A 20,095-nucleotide genomic window follows, 5' to 3' on the forward strand; every position below is an offset into this window, starting at 1 on the left:
GTGTCTTCTTGGAAGCCATCTTTCCGTGCACGTCTGGTGAACTGCTTCAGAAGGATTACGTCCTCTTTACTATCTATAGTTTAGAGCTTTGGACAGTATTCACTGTACGGCTAGCAACATATAAAAAAAAAAAAAAAAAAAAAAAAAAATAATCTGTACTTGTGATTGCTGTGCGATGCGCTTCATTGTTGCAGGACATTGTTCTCATTATTATACGGCCTTCAGCCCTCGGCAGGATCACCTTAAGAAGATATATGAATAATTCCGTTGCTGGTTTTGATCATGTTACTAAGAAAATAGTGATAATGTGATATTATTATGTGAGATGACGTTATTGTGTCGAATAATTATGTGTGGTTAATGGTAGTAAGCTACTAAGATTGTGATTATTAGAGTGATGATAGTTTGTGATATTTTGAATATTAGTGATATAAGAAACGAGAATCCTACTTTTCTTTTAATGAAGATAATGATATTGAGTGTTGATGTGATTTATTTATTACAGTGATTATTTGAGTGATTATTACATTATTGATTATTACAGTGAGAAGTTCTATACTTTAAACTTGATGAAGCAGTAGTATTGTGTTGTGGCTGGGTCATAGATGTGATGTTAATAACAAAATTGATATAGATAATGGTGACGTTGTTAGTAGAAAATCCGGTGGTAATGAAGATGGTGATATCAATACCAGTGAATAGTGCTATGAAGTAATCTAATAGTTATCAAGTGAAGTGATAGTGTGAAAAGAACGTTTCCCACCTTCTACCGTAACCTTCTGAGACAGATCGCAACAGTGTCTTCTTGGAAGCCATCTTTCCGTGCACGTCTGGTGAACTGCTTCAGAAGGATTACGTCCTCTTTACTATCTAAAGTCTAGTTTAGAGCTTTGGACAGTATTCACTGTACGGCTAGCAACATATAAAAAAAAAAAAAAAAAAAAAAAAAAAAAAAAAAAAAAAAAAAAAAAAAAAATAATATTTTTCAATATTTTTCTTTCTTTCTTTCTGGCATTACGTCCCCACTGGGACAGAGCCTGCTTCTCAGCTTAGTGTTCTTATGAGCACTTCCACAGTTATTAACTGAGAGCTTACTGTGCCAATGACCATTTTTGCATGCGTATATCGTGTGGCAGGTACGAAGATACTCTATGCCCAGGGAAGTCGAGAAAATTTCCAACCCGAAAAGATCCTCGACCGGTGGGATTCGAACCCACGACCCTCAGCTTGGTCTTGCTGAATAGCTGCGCGTTTACCGCTACGGCTATCTGGGCCGTCAATATACCATCAGCTAAATAATACTGCATTCTTACAGAAGTGATTATAAAAGTATTGGAAACTTGTTCCTCTGATTTTATTTTATGGAGAGTCGACTGTAAAATCATAATTCCCGGAAATTAAAAAAAAAAGCGATAAGACCATTTTTGCATATGTTAAAAACAAAAATGTTACAACTGATTAACCCTAGCCTCCCCTATTTAACTACATATTCGAAAATATACTTCTGGTCTAAGCATCTTTATCAAAGGCAACGGAAATAGGGAAAGAGGCGCAAGGGTTAAGCGACTACGCTCTAACACACGCGGATCAACCCATCGAAACGTGGTATGTGCGTGTGGTAGCCGGTTTTATTGTTTTGGGGCTAGACTGACTATTGGCCTGGGTGAGATGCTTCAACTTGGCTGCAGTTAATTTATATTCCGCGAAATTAATTTTCCAGTTTCCTCGCGGACAGCGACGCGGATAATTTTCGCGATATGGGCTGTTATCAGTCCATGTTTTTATTCACGCACGCTGGATAGCATTTACATTTTTATTGTTTTAGGATAATGGAGGGAAATATTGGAGTGAGAAAGCTTGTACGCCAGCGGTCTGCACGCAATAAAGTCTTTGGTCATTTGCATGCATTGCTTGGCATGGATCATTTAATTACTAGTGCTGAAATCTCGTTAGCCCAACGAGCTTATGTTGAAAAACGTAAAGACTTGTTTGTTCTAAAAAATCCCACAACTAGCAGAGAATTACCGCATTGCAGTATGCAGTTTGCGTTTTAAACTAACGGTTTGTATTTCATTTTTGGTAGAATCATCATGTTTTCTAACTTACATTCACATGTTAATATTGCAACGTGTACGCTTATTCAAATACAAGGTTCAAATTTTTTTTCCGTACAAGCTTATCTGTCATCATCCATGATCATGTTTACAATACTAATTGATCACTGCAGACATATTTTGAAATTATTTTTATTATAAACCTTTTCTATTCGATGTCGTCTTCTAACTGTTTTTGGCAGGATATGAGATTACGGTTCCAATGCCGTAATGATTTAGAAGAATTTCAATCGAATGTCTTATAAATTAAAACTTTGGCTAGTTTGGCTAAGCTCGACGTATCGCTCCCGTGTATTAGAGCTGTTTTGTTGATAAACATTCAACTGTCTCTTGTCATCTAATGTTGAATGCTCTTGGAGAGGTGGAGCTCCTTGTAATGCAATTTACCAATGGGTTGTCTAAATTTAATAATGGGTTGTCTAAATTTAGAGGGACTGAGTTAGTGAGTTGTAGTGACTGAGTAGTGAGTTGTATTATCGTTAATAGTGTGTAGTGTAACACTATTAACGATAATACAACTCACTAACTGATGATTATCAACTGTGACCGAAACGTCGGGTTTAGCCAAACTATACTTTTCAATTTATAAGACTGAGAATGCCTTAAAGAGTTCTGTTTGATCTTTCGACCTTGACACTTGCTTTTGCCGGAGCGAGCGACGAGGGCAGGATCAAACATGTCGCGCGTCGGTCTAGTAAGTGAAAAAGTGGCGTGATCGGTAAGTTCGATTGGAGTAAGTGAAAAAGTGCCGCGATCGGTTAGTTCTGTTAGATCCTTCTACCTTGACGCTTGCTCCTGGGCAGTGCGTCAAGAAAGCCCGAGCAGTCGTAAGTTTTTTTTTTCCTTTTCGGGTCGCGCGCCTATTATTTTTCTGAGTGCTTTCATATAGCCGAGCAAACGAGTGAAGCTGAAAGTGGATTGTGGCTGCTCAGTCAAGGATAACGGATCAATTGGTGAGCTCGTTTCATGCTACTATTTCTAATCTATAAAATATGTATGACTGCACATTTAATCGTTACAATGGTGGGACGTAAATATGATTTTTCAACAAACTATGGATGGTTCGTCACTGTGAGTGTCGACACAAACTCTTATTCATGATTTATTTATGTTTAACATTTTTTTTTCAGAACACCTCTTATTTACCTTTATTTTTGTAATTAAAAAAAAACTTAGAATGGTTCGACACTACAAGTGTAGACTTGTGAAAGGTTCACTTTATTCAACAAACTTTGGATGGTTCGCCACTGTAAGTGTCGGCATAAGAATAAGAGTGTTCTATGATGTGCCAACCAATCGAGTTTTTTTTTCTTTTCAAATGAGTAATAATATAATAACACATGCTTTCGTCCTGACAGCTGCAGGAATGTTACATTTAGGTATTTGTTCAACAAACTTTGAATGGTTCGTCACCTCAAGTGTCGGCATAATTTTCCTCTACATAGAAATTGTTCATATCAATGAAAATATTATATTTACATATAAGCATGTATAGATCTCACAAATCATTGTTTATCATGGTCTAATCGCTTATCAAAGTGAATCCTGTGACCCAACGATCCTTCCCATTAACAAACATCCCTCCCAGTAACCTTTGTGGAGATGCAGAGGCAAACACGGTCTCCAAATAGCAAAGGTTACACACTAACATTCCTTCCCCCAATCCCACCTGACTGCAAGGACGTGGCCGGCGCCGTTATTGACCCTGTATAAATAGAGGCACTGAATTATGCACATTGAAGAAGATTATGGCCAATCCCAGTCGAACTTCTAGTTGATTCTTTGTGCATTTTCACTGACTTCGGTCAATCACGGAATAGCAACCATTGATATGTGTAGTCAGTCTAAGCTAAGCTAAGCTAAGCTATAAGACTGAGAATGCCTTAAAATTTATTCTATTCTCCCAGTCGCAACACCATTACTAATTGGACATATCGCAATTCATTCAAATATTCAGCCATGGTTAAGTTTGCAGATATTAAAAAAAAAAAAGTACAGAAAGTGTGCTATGTCGTCTAATCGAGTCGGTATCTATAATGCACTTATTCGAGACAAATCAAAGAATCACTGTTTTCTAAATGTGTCTTTATGCTTATGCTTAGGGACGAATGACCTTCGGGCTGAAGTTCCTCTCAAAGGACAACAACCAAAACGATTTGACGCAATAACACACAATTTCGCTCAATTTGTAAACATACTGCACAGTCCAGTGGTATAAAAAATACACAATAAGGGCACAAATTACGTTTAAAAGTTAACATTTTTACTGCTTTTATTAAACAATGAACTATTTTGGGAAACTTTAATTTGTCACGTCAAATTTGCATATTAGCAGAAAATTTTGGCAGGCACTTGAAACTTACAAGCGTTAGCGAACAGTTGAGGAAAATCGTACCATTTCTCAAACAAGCTACTGTTCATGGCGCTCTGCACAAAAATCATTCTCTCTCTCTTTCACACTTGCATAAAATTAGTAAACAACAAAGCCAGTAAACGCCAAAACCTCATACAAAATCAATACAGTGTAGAAGCCTATAGCTCGATATTGAAGTGACCATAGAGTAGAGGGAAAATGGGGTATGACCGCTCGCCTAAGTCGAAATCAAGAATTGTGTCCAGTTTATGCGTTCAAAGGGGAATATTTCGTTTGAATTGTTTCAATGTTGAATTCCATTCGCCAATTACTTAGTTTTTTTAAGGATAATTTCTATACGGTATGTTGTTCATCTACAGTACTCCTTTTTTCTCGTCATTCTTTGCCGAAGAGATCTCAAATGATTTAAATTAACAGCCTGAATCGGAAACATCCAATAAAAACTGATGTCGAACAATTTAAGTTGGTCTTTTTATTGTGATTATCGTTAATAAAATTGGGCGTGCGTTTGAAATCCAGAGAAGCAATCAAAACTCCATGACAACAATTCGTGATGAAAGGGACAAGAAATAACTGTTGAATTTATATTTTAATATATAACACTTTACTGCCGATGGGTGATGATACGTGGTGTGTTGGAATAAAAAATGGCAAATAATATTCGCGTTTTTATGATTATTGCTATCATTTGAATAAAGCGCTCGGCAGCGGCAGCAGCAGTAACGGGTTGGACAAGTATGAATGCGTCGTTTTTGTACTGGATGGATATGAATGTACGGCCTGTCCCCTCGAGCCTCAAGGAGACAGGTAGAACAGCAAGATACGGATAGAGGGACTGCTGCAATTGATTTACAATTTGTCGATATATGCAAATTAAGTGCCATTTGTTTTTTGGTCTCGCCAATTGCCTCTCTGTCCCTTTCTCTTTCGGATTCGTATTCGAACCTCAGCATAGGTATGCGCAGCGCATGGCATTTCGTTCATCCGTTTTCTGACGAATGATGATGATGCTGATGGCAGTGCTCTGCCTCTATTCGCATATTTGTCCCATCTTCTGTGGAATTCCCTATACACATGGGACGTTATGCGAACATGAGCAGTGCTGGTGCCGTTCGTTGGTCGATCTGGTGAATGCTCTTGATCCATCACGCATAACGACGCCCGATGGCCAAACCGGCCGTTGCAATCTGGAATCGATTTAAGACGAACGAGTTTTAATTTGTGGAAAATTTGCATGCTCACTAATAAAATCCGACTTAATGAACAAACAGAGAAACCTTAAAGGCGTTTGCCAAGCATGTTTGTTTGTTTATGGAAGAATCACCGTAATTTTATGATTTGGCAGGTTTATGACTTTTGCTTGATGCATGTAATTTTAATGTCAAACCATTCGTTTGTATTTAAGATTAAATAAGACCGTGGAGCTTCTCACAGCTCAACTAGTAAACACATAACTCTAATGCGAAATGGAAGATTAGTTGACGTCCCTAAGCTCTAAACTAAAGCATCATCCGTGCAAATCACACAGTATGCTATTTCTAGAATGTCTTTAACTTGGTTTTAAAGGGACTGTCGGAATTTAGGACAAAACGGTAAGCTGAATCTCAATTAAAATTGAAAAGCTGAGATTCGTACAGCCGATCTTGTTGAAAAAAATGAAAAGAGTAGAAGTACAAATTATGGCTGTAATACCAATTATGGCAATAGTGGGAGCAAAAAGAGGGTTTTCTTATGGTTCCAATATAATATAACGGAAAAAATTCGCAGAAATGATAAAACTATTTTTGATGATATTTAGACCTTGTAAAAAAAAATATTAACATTTGAGAATCTTGCTTCACACATATTTAACCTTCTTAGCAGTTTGCTAAAGGACATCCGTTACGAAATTTATGTTTTCGTCCGGTAAAACTACTTCGACCGGTTAGTGTATGTTTCCTAGTAGGCTGTCTATTATTTACGTAAGACAATATTTGGGCCTTCCTTAGCCGAGTGGTTAGAGTCCGCGGCTACAAAGCAAAGTCATGCTGAAGGTGTCTGGTGTCGATTCCCGGTCGGTCCAGGATCTTTTCGTAATGGAAATATCCTTGACTTCCCTGGGCATAGAGTATCATCGTACTTGCCACACGAGATACGAATGCGAAAATGGCAACTTTGGCAAAGAAAGCTCTCAGTTAATAACAGTGGAAGTGCTCATAAGAACACTAAGCTGAGAAGCAGGCTCTGTCCCAGTGAGGACGTTAATGCCAAGAAAAAAAATATTTGGGTTTTTTCAACACCAACTCCCCCCGTGCTAAGAAGCATGACTTTAAAAAGATACATCCATATAAAACCTCAACTTTTCAAGAACACAAATCTAGAGAACTAAACAGTTGTTCAAGCTAAAAACTTGATCGATTGGTCACCAGCAGCGTGGGACCAATCGATTAAGTTTTCAGCTCAAACCGTTGTCTGGTTCTCTAGATCTGTGCTCTTGAAAATTTGAGGTTTGGCTTCGATGCATCTTCACCTTAAGAAACGCGGGTAAAATACGATTTAATTCATACTGTTGACATATTGTATCCATAATTGGTACACCTACAAATTTTGATTCTAGATGATATGTAGCGGATTTGATCCGCCAGTCATGAAAATCACGAGTGCATAAAATACTGTCGCTAAATTTACGAATTTATAAAATTATAACGCGAAGGTTGCATACTTATTGATAAGATTCCTCCATTCGTGTAGTTTTGAATAACGCAATTAAATTAGTTCACATTGCATCATGTGCATATGTGTGCATCAAATTGCATAAAAAAATCGCATCAAAAAATCGCATTTTATTTTATTTTATTTTTTTTTCCCAGACCACTTGGAAGGTAAGAGGGGTGTAATAAAAATACACACTTAGATTTTTATCACGAGCTCGGCTGAGCGAATCTCGGTTTCCCGATTTTAACCGAGACTCAGCTAACAAATTATCCGGTTGCTTAGCAACGAAGCACGATTTACTGATACTCGGTTTTTATTTGCTGAGATCCCAGGAAATTTGTTTGCCGACTACTCGGCTGTGCGGATCTCGGTTAAAATAAGCCGAGATTCGGCATTCTGAATTAAGTGTGCAAATAAAGAACAAAATCAATAAAATGTATTATTTTTATTTATGCGGATTGGAACTTCTAGTCACGGATCGCATTTAAGAAGTCACGTTTTTCGTGAATTAATGTACGTTTCTGTTATATGTCATGTAAATTCACAGACTCCTGCTAAATTACATGACATATTATTGAAGTTGACATGATACATCATGTAAACATCCATCACATGTCACGCTCTAATCATGTACAATATATACCACTGAAGTAGTTTCTTCTAAAGCTAAACATCGACGAACCATTGTTCGATCCGCAACATAATTCACTTCACAAATACAGTCGACTCTTCCCCTGCTCCTAAGAAATATGTAATTCTACTAAAAGAGATTTAAAATGTTAAGGTAGTTGTTGGTAAGTTGTCAAAAAATGTTGTAAAAATACTTAAAAACCAAAAAATTATAGCGGTTTAGGTTTTCTGGACAGAATTTTGTTTTTAATTAAACGATGCCGCCTTTTGGACATAAACCAGCCATGTGCTGTAAATCTTTCTAGATGGTCAAAGTAGCCATCGAATTAGAAAAAACGCATACAGGTCGGACTCGATTATCCGGAGTATGGATTTTTTTCACTCCGGATAATCGAATCACTAAAGAAAAATTAAAATCTGCGATAAAAGAACTCAAATATTTTCTTTTTTCATTGTTTTATTTGTATGATGCAGTGGCATACCAGAAATTATTTCTAGGAACGTTAGGGGTCTTGGAAACAGCTATTCTTTAAGGGTCAAGTGAGAACCAAAATCTCACTCACAGGCGTGCACTTAATTTTGTGAAGATGGCAGATTAATTGTTACGTTTTTCGAACTGCTGATAATGCTGGTACTGATTTCGTTTTCACATGTTATTGTTAGAGACCTCTACCGCCCTCTTTCAAAAGCGTTATATCAATTAATGATCAACATATTCTGGAATGGCACTAGACTATTATACTGACAACTATTTAAAAAATGCATCGCTAAAGAACAGTCGATGATATAAGAAGAAAAAATCATTGATGTAAACGTTAAAAATTATGATGCCGAGAATCACTTTACAAGTGCAACTTTTGAAAGAATAGCCGATAATTACAAGAAGGACAATTCTCTTGTTGGAAGTTGTAATACCTACAAGCAGTGTTGCTCAGACTCATTTCCCCGAAAATAACATTTTCCGAACTACGAAGCTACGAACTACTACAACCATGCTCTATCCTCCTAAGATAGAAAAGCAAATGGTTAAGCTTGAGTACTGCACACAAAATCGATCAATTTTGATCCCAGAGAGCCACAATTCAAGTTTCGGTGAAATGAAATGAAATGAGTGAGTGAGTGAGTGCGAATCATTTCACCGAAACTTGAATTGCGTCCTACCGAGATCGAAACTGTAGGATCCCATGTGCAACACTCAAGCCCAACCACCTCCCCCTTCATCTCAGGAATACAACGTACAGTTATAACAGTTCATGGCTTCACAATTCGAATTTCGGGGAAATGAGTCTGGTCAACACTGCCTACAAGATGTAATACAGACAAGTAATGCAGGAGCTTATTTTCAAGGTCGCCCGTCTGAAGTCACTGTTCACTTTGAATTTCGCCCAAGACAATTGTGCCAGTCGATTTTTTGGCGGCTATCGCTCAAACTAAAACAGTACAACTCGGCTGTTCTATAACTCAAAGAAGGGAAAATCATTGATTGAAACGTTCACTCTGGCATTATACAACTTCGAAAGAAAAGCCGATGATTGAAAGAATAAAAAATTACTGATAGAAATGTTAGTAGTTATTACGCCGACAATTATTTTAACACTGCCAGGAAAACCTCGCTTGTCGTACATAGAACGAGAAAGATGGAATTTTATGCTCAAATTCGCGGGCGTCTTTGAAGAATTTCTTGATGTGCATCACTGACTTTCGGGGAAGTGTCGCATTCGAGGAACTGGTTTTCAAGGTAATTTGCCATTCGGGGTAATGGTTTTCGGGGTAATGTGTCATTTGGGGTAACGTTGCATTCGGGGTAATGGTTTTCGGGGTACTGGTTTTCGGGGAGATGGTTTTCGGGGTAATGGTATTCAGGGAAGTGTTATAGGACCAAATACATGATGCATCACGGTTGTTCTTTATCCTGCGATCAAAGCAACAACGATTATCCTTTTGTCGTCAAGTTATCACAACAAACTACGCTCCGCGAATAATGCATCGTGTTGCATGTGTGCTAGCGATTAATTGTTCGCGAATCAAAATTCTATCCTTTTGAAGATTTTTCCACTTTGGTTTTATTCCGGACGTGCTGTTTGTGATTCCGAAATCGTTCGAACATTGTTTCAGTGATAAATAATAGCGCGAATGCGGCATGATTAACGCGACTTGTAACAACATCCGATAAACTCTTTGTCCCACGACAAACAGTGCATCGGATGCTTCATATATCCGTTCTACGCGCGCGTTGTGAGCTGTTGAAATTATGCTACTGCAAGAACGACGGCCCTCTTAGAATGTTGTTTGTCACTAGAGACGTTTCTTGTCCATCCTTGTTCCGGATAATCGAGTCTGGAATTCCAGATAATCGAATCCCGGATTATCGAGTCGCCGGATAATCGAGTCTTCGGATAATCGAGTCCGACCTGTATTTTGTCCGACAGAACTTTGGGTATCGTATTTGAAAAAAAGGGAAAATTTGTACAATATCTTCTAAAGTAACTGATGCATGTTTTTTTTTAATGATTACTTTAATACACCATTAATTGTCTTTTCTTATCTTTTCCAGAATTATGACGATACGCTGAGCACGGAAAACCTGGTAAGTTGTATTAAAATTGTAGTTGTATCAAAATAATATGAAAAAATGTGAATTGCATTTTGTTCTTCAATCAAAAAAGTAATGCTTCATGGATTTATAAACGATTATAAAATGAAAATAACTTTTAAGAAGCCAACACAACTGTACCGGAAATCTGAAGCGGTGCAGTGCGTGGGGCTCAAATTCACATACAGAGTAAGGGATGCCTACAGCAACGGACGCCTCTCTTTTTTTGAGGAATGGTCTCACCACCTATCTGGACGTCATACTGAATTGCATCCAGAGTAGATTAAACTTCTCTGAATCCGAACTGGTTGTTGAGATAGGTTGTCCTTTCAGATATGGTGCTAGTATGTTGAGGATAACCCTCTCCAACAATTTCCACATTGAATATAGCAGACAGATAGGTTTATATGCCGACTGGTCACCTGATGGTTTCCTAGTCTTGGGTAATAGCACCCATTTCTATCTTCTATATATTCATGAAGATTTCATGATTTATGCAACGTTGCATTGCTATTCTGAACATGTTTAGTTCTGTGATGATTGTCGCTTTTAAGGCGACATTAGGGATACCATCGTGTTCCGGTGTCTTATTTGACGCAATTGATTTCGCGACATTTACCAACTCTTTATTCGTCACCCTCGCCACTCCATCTTCTTCATTTTCTCATACGGCAGGGGTGTTATATGCTCAAGGCGTGATTCTCCTGGATCACTATCATTGGCGTAGATAAAGGGGGGCACGGGGGGGCACGTGCCCCCCCAAACTCCAAATCAAAAATTCGTTTATATTCAGTTTTGATCACTTCACTGCACAGAAAATACATTATTGGCGCCAGAAAAATTATAAAAATCATTAATGAGTCCGTTTTGGTGCCAGAAGTTACACTATTGGCGCCAGAAAAATTATAAAAATCATAAATGAGTCCGTTTTGGTGCCAGAAGTTACACTATTGGCGCCAGAAAAATTATAAAAATCATAAATGAGTTCGTTTTGGTGCCAGAAGTTACACTATTGGCGCCAGAAAAATTATAAAAATCATAAATGAGTTCGTTTTGGTGCCAGAAGTTACACTATGTACGCCAAAGTGCTCTTACTCAAATACACATTTTCAAAAAAAAACAATCAGGCTGCATTGGCGTAGATAAAGGGGGGCACGGGGGGGCACGTGCCCCCCCAAACTCCAAATCAAAAATTCGTTTATATTCAGTTTTGATCACTTCACTGCACAGAAAATACATTATTGGCGCCAGAAAAATTATAAAAATCATTAATGAGTCCGTTTTGGTGCCAGAAGTTACACTATTGGCGCCAGAAAAATTATAAAAATCATAAATGAGTCCGTTTTGGTGCCAGAAGTTACACTATTGGCGCCAGAAAAATTATAAAAATCATTAATGAGTCCGTTTTGGTGCCAGAAGTTACACTATTGGCGCCAGAAAAATTATAAAAATCATAAATGAGTCCGTTTTGGTGCCAAAAGTTACACTATTGGCGCCAGAAAAATTATAAAAATCATAAATGAGTTCGTTTTGGTGCCAGAAGTTACACTATTGGCGCCAGAAAAATTATAAAAATCATAAATGAGTTCGTTTTGGTGCCAGAAGTTACACTATGTACGCCAAAGTGCTCTTACTCAAATACACATTTTCAAAAAAAACCAATCAGGCTGCATTGGCGTAGATAAAGGGGGGCACGGGGGGGCACGTGCCCCCCCAAACTCCAAATCAAAAATTCGTTTATATTCAGTTTTGATCACTTCACTGCACTGAACTGAACTGAACTTATGTTTAATTATATAAATATTGATAAGATTGTTTAGGCTTTTGTTGGCCTTATTGAAATAGCGATTAATTGGTGAATTTCGATATTTTCAGTTGGTACGTATTCTTCTAATAGCATTTTTTATTTGTTGATGGTTGGAACATTACAACATACTTTTTATTGATAATACTTGCAAACATTAACAGTAGTCGACCTTTAGGCGTTTTTGATTATTGTACTGCTCTGCAATCCTGATTCTTATTAGATAATTAGGTTTGTGGCAAGCGATTCAAACCCGAAAACCTCACTTTAAAAGGTTACTCTGTATTTTTATTTTTGCAAATGTTTGGGGAAAGTTTACCTTCAATATCAATCATTTTTTGCAACTAAGTACTGGAATTCATGCATCTAAAGGCAGATCATGTATTTTTAAACAACCATGATATTGGAGATTATAAATATTGTGTTGACGCCAAAGACAATTTTATTTAAAGCATGATTGAATTGCTCATCTTCAGTCTAGGCCATACATTTGTTACAAATGCTAAAATCAGAGGCATCTTGAAAAGATAATTTTCATTGAAATGTAACAAAATTCATATATTTTATTTCTACATCTAAAGTGTTTTTTTTGTCATGAAGATATATTCTACAACGCGGATTTTTTTGTAAATTTTTCATAATTTCAAGATGTAAGTTAGTGAACCATAACTTTGACCAAGTGCATTGGCATACCCAGAGATGGAGGTTGTTGGTGTTGGTTTAGGATTAACCCCCCAGTGCCGAAAATTTAGGAACGAGTTTTTGGCATGGAACGACATGAAATTTGAAAATTTCTCGGATGCGCCGCCTTTATCACCAAATTAATCCCCATGAGATTTTTGTGTTTCGGCTTTTTTTCTTCTGAAAATCTTAATTGTCTATGAGTGTACGATAAATGAGATTCCGATTGATTTTACTATTGCTGAAAGGTTCATTGATTGACATTCTAGGATCAAAACTTGACAACAGTTTGAAAAGACATTTTAATACTGCTTAAACATAAATTTAAGTTAACTTCTTCAAATTGATGTAAAACTAGTATTTCTAACAAACTGATGAAATTTAATTTTTATAAAACGCATTGCGAGAAAAATGTGGATTCCAGGAATAACCAAAACATTCGTTTGAAAATTTAAGTTGCATCTATAATTTGTAAAAATAATTCCTTGATTTTGTTGAATCTACTATTGTATTGAGCAATGTTTGCAGCAGGTGTGCAAACAATAAATTGCGTCTCATTTATATACACTCCCGTGCATAAAAAACCTACAAAAGTGTTCGTCCATATCTCTGGGATTACATGTCCAATTGAAACTCTCTTCGAAAGGCAAAGAGTTATTCTTACATCGTATGTATTTTTCCAAAAACATTTTTTGAATTTTGTATACTAATTTTTTACTTAAAGTTGTGACATTTTTCAAAAAACACACTGAAAAAACATAGCTAATTTCCTCAGCATTGGATCGACTAAAATTTTAAAACAATGTGTCATTAGAATCGTAATCTTATATTCTTTGAAGGGCGCTTACGATTTTTTTGCGGATAAATCTGAAAACTATTGAAAATCAATGAAACAGTCAATCAAGTCATCGTGCAAAAGTATGGGTTCACCTGAAATTACTTAAAACACGGAAAATCTGTGAAATCTCAAACCAATCATGTACGCGCCATTATTTGCGTGTGAAAAAGCTTTTACATATTAAAATCGGTTGAAAAATGGCAGAGATATTGACAAAAAATATATGCGTGCGGCTCAGGTGAACCCAAACTTTTGCACGATTTGCATCATATTGAGGGGTGAACCCAAACTTTTGCATGATGACTTGAATGACTCTTTCATTGATTTTAAATAGTGTTCAGATTTTTCCGTATGCGCCCTTCAAAGAATATAAGATTACGATTCTAATGACACATTGTTTTAAAATTTTAGTCGATCCAATGCTGAGGAAATTAGCTATGTTTTTTCAGTGTGTTTTTGAAAAATGTCACAACTTTGAGTAAAAAATTAGTACACAAAATTCAAAAAATGTTTTTGGAAAAATACATACGATGTAAGAATAACTCTTTGCCTTTCGAATGCGGCTTAGAAAGTTTCAATTGGACGTGTAATCCCAGAGATATGGACTGAACACTTTTGTATGTTTTTTAGAGGTTGAACCCAAACTTATGCACGGGAGTGTAGATCTTCTGGAGGATATAATCTGTGGATTGGATTATTTGAAGTTGAAAACGTAGCTACTTGCTTGACGGACATCTTTAGATTATAACGATAAATTTCTCGATCAACTATGAATTTGACCTATAAGCAATAGACTGCTTCTCAAGCACGACACAAGTTCTAGTTGAAATATTATTTAAGAATATTGACGTAATGTTAACTAGAAATCATCAAATATTTGATCAACCCATTGTTTTAAATCTAAAAAAAAAATGAAAACTTTTTCTGAATTATATTTAATGAGAAACATTCAAAGTGTATTTTAATGCGGGTTAATATTGAATGAATGGATCTCTCACGAAGAACAGTGTGTTACCATTCAACTATACTTCAGATTTTGAACAAAAAAAATTCATTTTCATGATTGCTTGTATTTCAAGCATTTTATCTTTTATAGCAAATTTAAAAAAATAGCGAAATTTGAATAACTTTCCTAGCTGACAATATTGTGTGATGTTAATCTTAAATTCTAATTTAAAAATGGTTGATGTTGATCTTAAATGCTATTAAGAGAGGTCCTAATTACTTGATGATTATGATTAGTTATCGTTCTAAATGAACGATCTTCTATGTTTTGAACCTATATGTTTAAATAAATATTCTAAAATAAAAAACATTTGTATATCAAGGAGAAGAAGAATTTCAATTGTATTTTTAGACTCAACATATTTGCAGTAACTATTTTTGAACTGACTATATGCTTAAGATCATAACAGAACGTTAGTTTCATTTTTACGCAACCATCACAAGTTGGTAACATTGAGTGAAATTATGTGCCGTTTTTATGCAATTGGATGGGTTCGATGCACAAGTTTAAATCATAGGAATTCGTACATTTATCGTAAATTGTTAAAAAATAAAGTTTAAATGTTTTTCTAACTTTCTATAGCTTATAATTGCTCCTTATCCGAGTAAAAATTGATCGGATTTTGATACTAAAAAACATTTTATCACCTAAAGCCAATAATGCAAGTCTAATATGTTTCAAGCAAGTGTTGTTTTACAAAAATTGGTACTACATAAAGTATTCTTCATTAATATATATATTAAAATTTTTAAAATAGATTTTGTTCTTGATTAAATCTATCACTCATATACAGAATATGCGGATATGTTGAGTAAAATATTTAAAATTAAATTTATGGTAGAGTAAAGTGGGGCAAAAGTTCGACCTTAGTGATATAATCAAAGTTTCCAGGAAAACAATAGCAGTTGAAACATAACAAATACCATACAGTGAACCTTCAACATATTGGCTATAATTTTGCTGAACAAACTTGTGTCAAAATATTTACCCATTTTTAGTTATAACAATTTCAAAATTGATTGTCTTAAACGAAGTTTTGCCCCACCGGTGGGGCAAGAGTTCGAATCTAGTGTGGGGCAAAAGTTCGCTGGCTAAAACACACAATATCGATACTTTTATGACAGGCATACTTTACACCAGCCGTAAACTTAAGTTTGCCGAAAAGTACACACTAAATTTTCATCAAAAAATTACCCAAAACAGGGTTAATTTTAATATACTCAAAAATAGCAGTTTTTTGCAAAACTAAGTGGAATTGTAACATTTTGGTGACATTTTTCGCAAGATCCGACAAATTTTGCTTGATTTGAAGACAATATGTGGATTTTAGGCAATTTGCAAATTTTTCAGTGAGTTTATACATGGGTCGAACTTTAGCCCCGCTGATTCGAACTTTTGCCCCACTATGGGCTAAAATTTGTTTCCAAACATTTATGCAAAAACTAATACACCTCAAAGCATCCTTATGATAGGCTTAGAAACGCCCTTACATAAAATGTTGAAAAAGATTTATTCTTCAATTGATTCCATGCAACGAAAGTTTGACCAAAAATTACACTATTATCGTCGAAAAACAACAAATAGGCATAACTTTTCCAAATCTCAATCGATTTTTATGATATTTGGAGTGAAAGTCTTTTTCTTGAATAGTATTCGAGCCACCATGACATTTATAAGTTTTGTTTTTAATTGAGCTAGAAATCTTAAAAAGAAACTCTTGCCCCACTCGAACTTTTGCCCCACTTTACTCTATTTAGTGAGAATAATTAGATGAAATTCTTGCAACTCTTACAATTTTCTAGCAACGTTCAAGAATCCGTCATCGTCTGTATTTTTGTTGGAGAATAAAATACAATGAGCACATTCTTGTGTAAATTTCCTTGCTTTTGTACGACAAAACTGCTTTTGAAAATTCCGAAATCAATGACAGATCCTGCTTCCTTAACGTTCAAAACTAAAATTAATTGGATAAACATGTGTTCACTGTGTTTCGATTGGAGAATAGAATCCAGTGAACACAATTTCATATAAATTTTCATGATTTTGAACGAAAAAACAGGTTTTTAAATTCACAAATGAATGACTCATCCTGCCTCCTTAAGATCACAAAAAAAACACCGAAGATGCTTGAAAAGTAAGAAATTGTCTAAGTGTTTTTTGATAAAAAAAAAAAAAAAAACAGAAACATGTGCATGACTAAACCGACTCCGGTGATTCCATTTTAAGTAAAAAAATCTACTCCCTGGTTCATATCGTTCCTGAAATTCATGTGAGTTATGAAAGTTCGATCAGATTATTATATCATTCTACCATTCAGTGTTACCTCACTTAAAGATGTTACGCCAGTACTATGAACCACATCTAAAAAAATTATCCTAAACAAATATTTTCGGAAATTTAAGTCACTTCTATATTGAATGAATACTGTGAAAAACAACTATTTTTTGAAAATAAATCTTTGAGCTGTTTAGAGGAATATCTAGAAGTAGATGAAAACCCGAATTTAGTACCATACCATTTAATTCCACTAGAGTTTGTATCCTTCGACAAATACGCGTATATATCAAAAGATACAAACTCTAGTGGAATTAAATGGTATAGTACTTAATTTAGTTTTTCATCTACTTAACTATTTTTTACTATTGAATGGAAGTGAAAACCATTTCAGTATAAAAAATATAGTACTTAAAATATTAGAACAATTTGAAATTTGAGTCAACACAGATATATTAAGAAACTTGTCATGTCTTCAAAATGGCATCGAATTTTAACAGAAAAAATAAAGTTTATTTATGTTTGTTTTAGGTATGACCCCAAACTAAAAATTAAGTTGTAACTCAAAATAGAATATAGTTTTAGGTTGTTCAGCTTGACTCAAATTTATTGTTTTCAACTATATGGTGGTTTGGATTTCCCAACTGTCAACCCAAATTCATTTTCAAATAGTCTATATGATGAGATACGATGTAAAAATTTGTAGTTTTAGCTATAATGTCATTACATAAACAAAGCCAATAAAAATGTAATTGATCACGTAGTAGAAACACGCAAAAATATGTTTTACACAGATTTTGTGAAGAATTATGTTGGGTATTTCGTTTGGTGCTATTTTTGGCACTTATCAGGTGAAGTGTTTTTTCTTTAGAAATATCAATATCTTATACTTCAATCATTCCTTTTTCATCGAGAATGTAGAAGGTAGATTAAAGATCCTAGATATACAATTAATATATGGAACAAGACTGGGGAGTGAAATTTGATCCAATCTTAAACAAGAATACCAAAACGATGAACTTCGCTATTCTCGGCCACGCATCTTTACCGTTACTTGATATAGTTGGACAGTGCTACGGTGGTGGGTATTGGTAGAGATATTAGATCAGCATTTGTCTGAAAATTTAACGACGAACCCAGAGCATTTATTGTTAAAGTGTATTTAATTTAATCTTTTGTATGTCGGCAATCAAGGGCAATACTTGTTTTATTCATAGTATGAAAATATCGTGGTGCGTAAAATGAATCAAGAACCTGTAGAGTTCCTTCAGTTTTTTTTTTTGTTTTTTTTTGTTTTTTTTTTTTTTTTTTTTTTTTAATTTCTTTATTAGTATCATTCCAAACATTACATTCATTTCTTATATCTAGGTGTTCTGTGTTATTTGACAACACTATCATCCTAATTTGGTAAAACAAATTTAAGATTTAATTAACATTTTGTTAACAACATATTACATTTCATTTGCCGTAGCAGTTCAGTTTTTTTTACAGGTGAGTTGATTTCACCTGCTTATAAGAGAAAAAAAACGCTTTGAATATACTTAACCTAACTTAACCTAAACATATAACGCATTAATCGTGGCAATAGAAGATTGTAACGATTTTTGCCTGAAATTATTAATGATTGTATTTGACATTTGTTCCAATGTTTCAACATTGGATATTCTATGTAACTCATTGGTACTATACCAGGGAGGAAGCCTCAGAATCATTTTCAAAATTTTATTTTGAATTCTCTGCAGAGCTTTCTTCCTGGTATTACAACAGCTAGTCCATATTGGTACAGCATACAACATGGCTGGCCTGAAAATTTGTTTGAATATCAACAGCTTGTTCTTAAGACAAAGTTTTGATTTTCTATTAATAAGGGGATAGAGACATTTTACATATTTATTACATTTGGCTTGAATGCCCTCAATGTGATTTTTGAAAGTTAAATTCTTATCTAGCATGAGCCCTAGATACTTAACTTCATCTGACCAATTTATTGGAACCCCTCTCATCGTGACAACATGTCTACTTGAAGGTTTCAAATAAAGAGCTTTTGGTTTATGTGGGAATATTATTAGTTGAGTTTTGGAAGCATTAGGAGAAATCTTCCATTTTTGCAAGTATGAAGAAAAAATATCCAAACTTTTTTGCAATCGACTACAGATGACACGCAGGCTTCGTCCTTTGGCGGAGAGGCCTGTGTCATCCGCAAACAAAGATTTTTGACATCCCTGAGGTAGCTCAGGTAAGTCAGATGTGAAAATATTGTATAATATTGGTCCCAAAATGCTGCCTTGAGGAACACCAGCTCTTACAGTAAGTCTTTCAGATCTGGAGTTCTGATAATTAACCTGAAGTGTACGATTTGACAGATAACTTTGAATTATTCTAACAATGTATGTTGGAAAATTAAAGTTTTTTAATTTTACAATCAAACCTTCATGCCAAACACTGTCGAATGCTTTTTCTATGTCTAGAAGAGCAAGACCAGTAGAATAGCCTTCAGATTTGTTGGAACGAATCAAATTTGTTACACGTAAAAGTTGATGAGTGGTCGAATGTCCATGGCGGAATCCGAACTGTTCATTGGCAAAAATTGAATTTTCGTTGATGTGGGCCATCATTCTGTTCAAAATAACCTTTTCAAAAAGTTTACTGATGGAGGAAACCAAACTGATTGGACGATAGCTAGAAGCTTCTGCAGGATTTTTGTCTGGTTTTAAAATTGGAACAACCTTAGCATTTTTCCATTTGTCAGGAAAATATGCTAATTGAAAACATTTGTTAAATATATCAACTAAAAATGATAAGCTACTTTCTGGAAGTTTCTTGATGAGGATGTAGAAAATTCCATCATCGCCAGGAGCTTTCATGTTTTTGAATTTTTTAATAATAGTTCTCACTTCTTCCAAATCAGTCTCCCAGGCATTTTCGAAAACGTTCTCTTGATTGAGAATATTTTCGAACTCCTGAGTAACTTCATTTTCAATTGGACTAGTAAGTCCTAAATTAAAATTGTGCGCACTTTCAAACTGCATAGCAAGTTTTTGAGCTTTTTCGCAATTAGTTAGTAATAATTTGTTTTCCTCTTTCAAT

The 20,095-nt window shown here is 35.2% G+C and overlaps 1 protein-coding gene across 3 annotated transcripts in view; it reads left to right on the top strand.

Annotated features, from left to right (window-relative positions):
- Window positions 1-20,095, top strand: part of LOC5572905 (ankyrin repeat domain-containing protein SOWAHA) — a 408,139-nt gene that overhangs the window by 48,334 nt on the left and 339,710 nt on the right. For all 3 annotated transcript variants that reach the window (XR_002500339.1, XM_021844137.1, XM_021844138.1), the window contains exon 3: window positions 10,367-10,399. Coding sequence is in view for 2 of the 3 variants with exons in the window: in XM_021844137.1 (XP_021699829.1) it covers window positions 10,367-10,399 (33 nt within the window). In the remaining variant the exon portion in view is untranslated. The remainder of the gene's footprint in view (window positions 1-10,366; window positions 10,400-20,095) is intronic.

This window comes from Aedes aegypti, chromosome 2 (assembly GCF_002204515.2).
Source record: "Aedes aegypti strain LVP_AGWG chromosome 2, AaegL5.0 Primary Assembly, whole genome shotgun sequence".
NCBI lineage: Eukaryota > Metazoa > Arthropoda > Insecta > Diptera > Culicidae > Aedes > Aedes aegypti.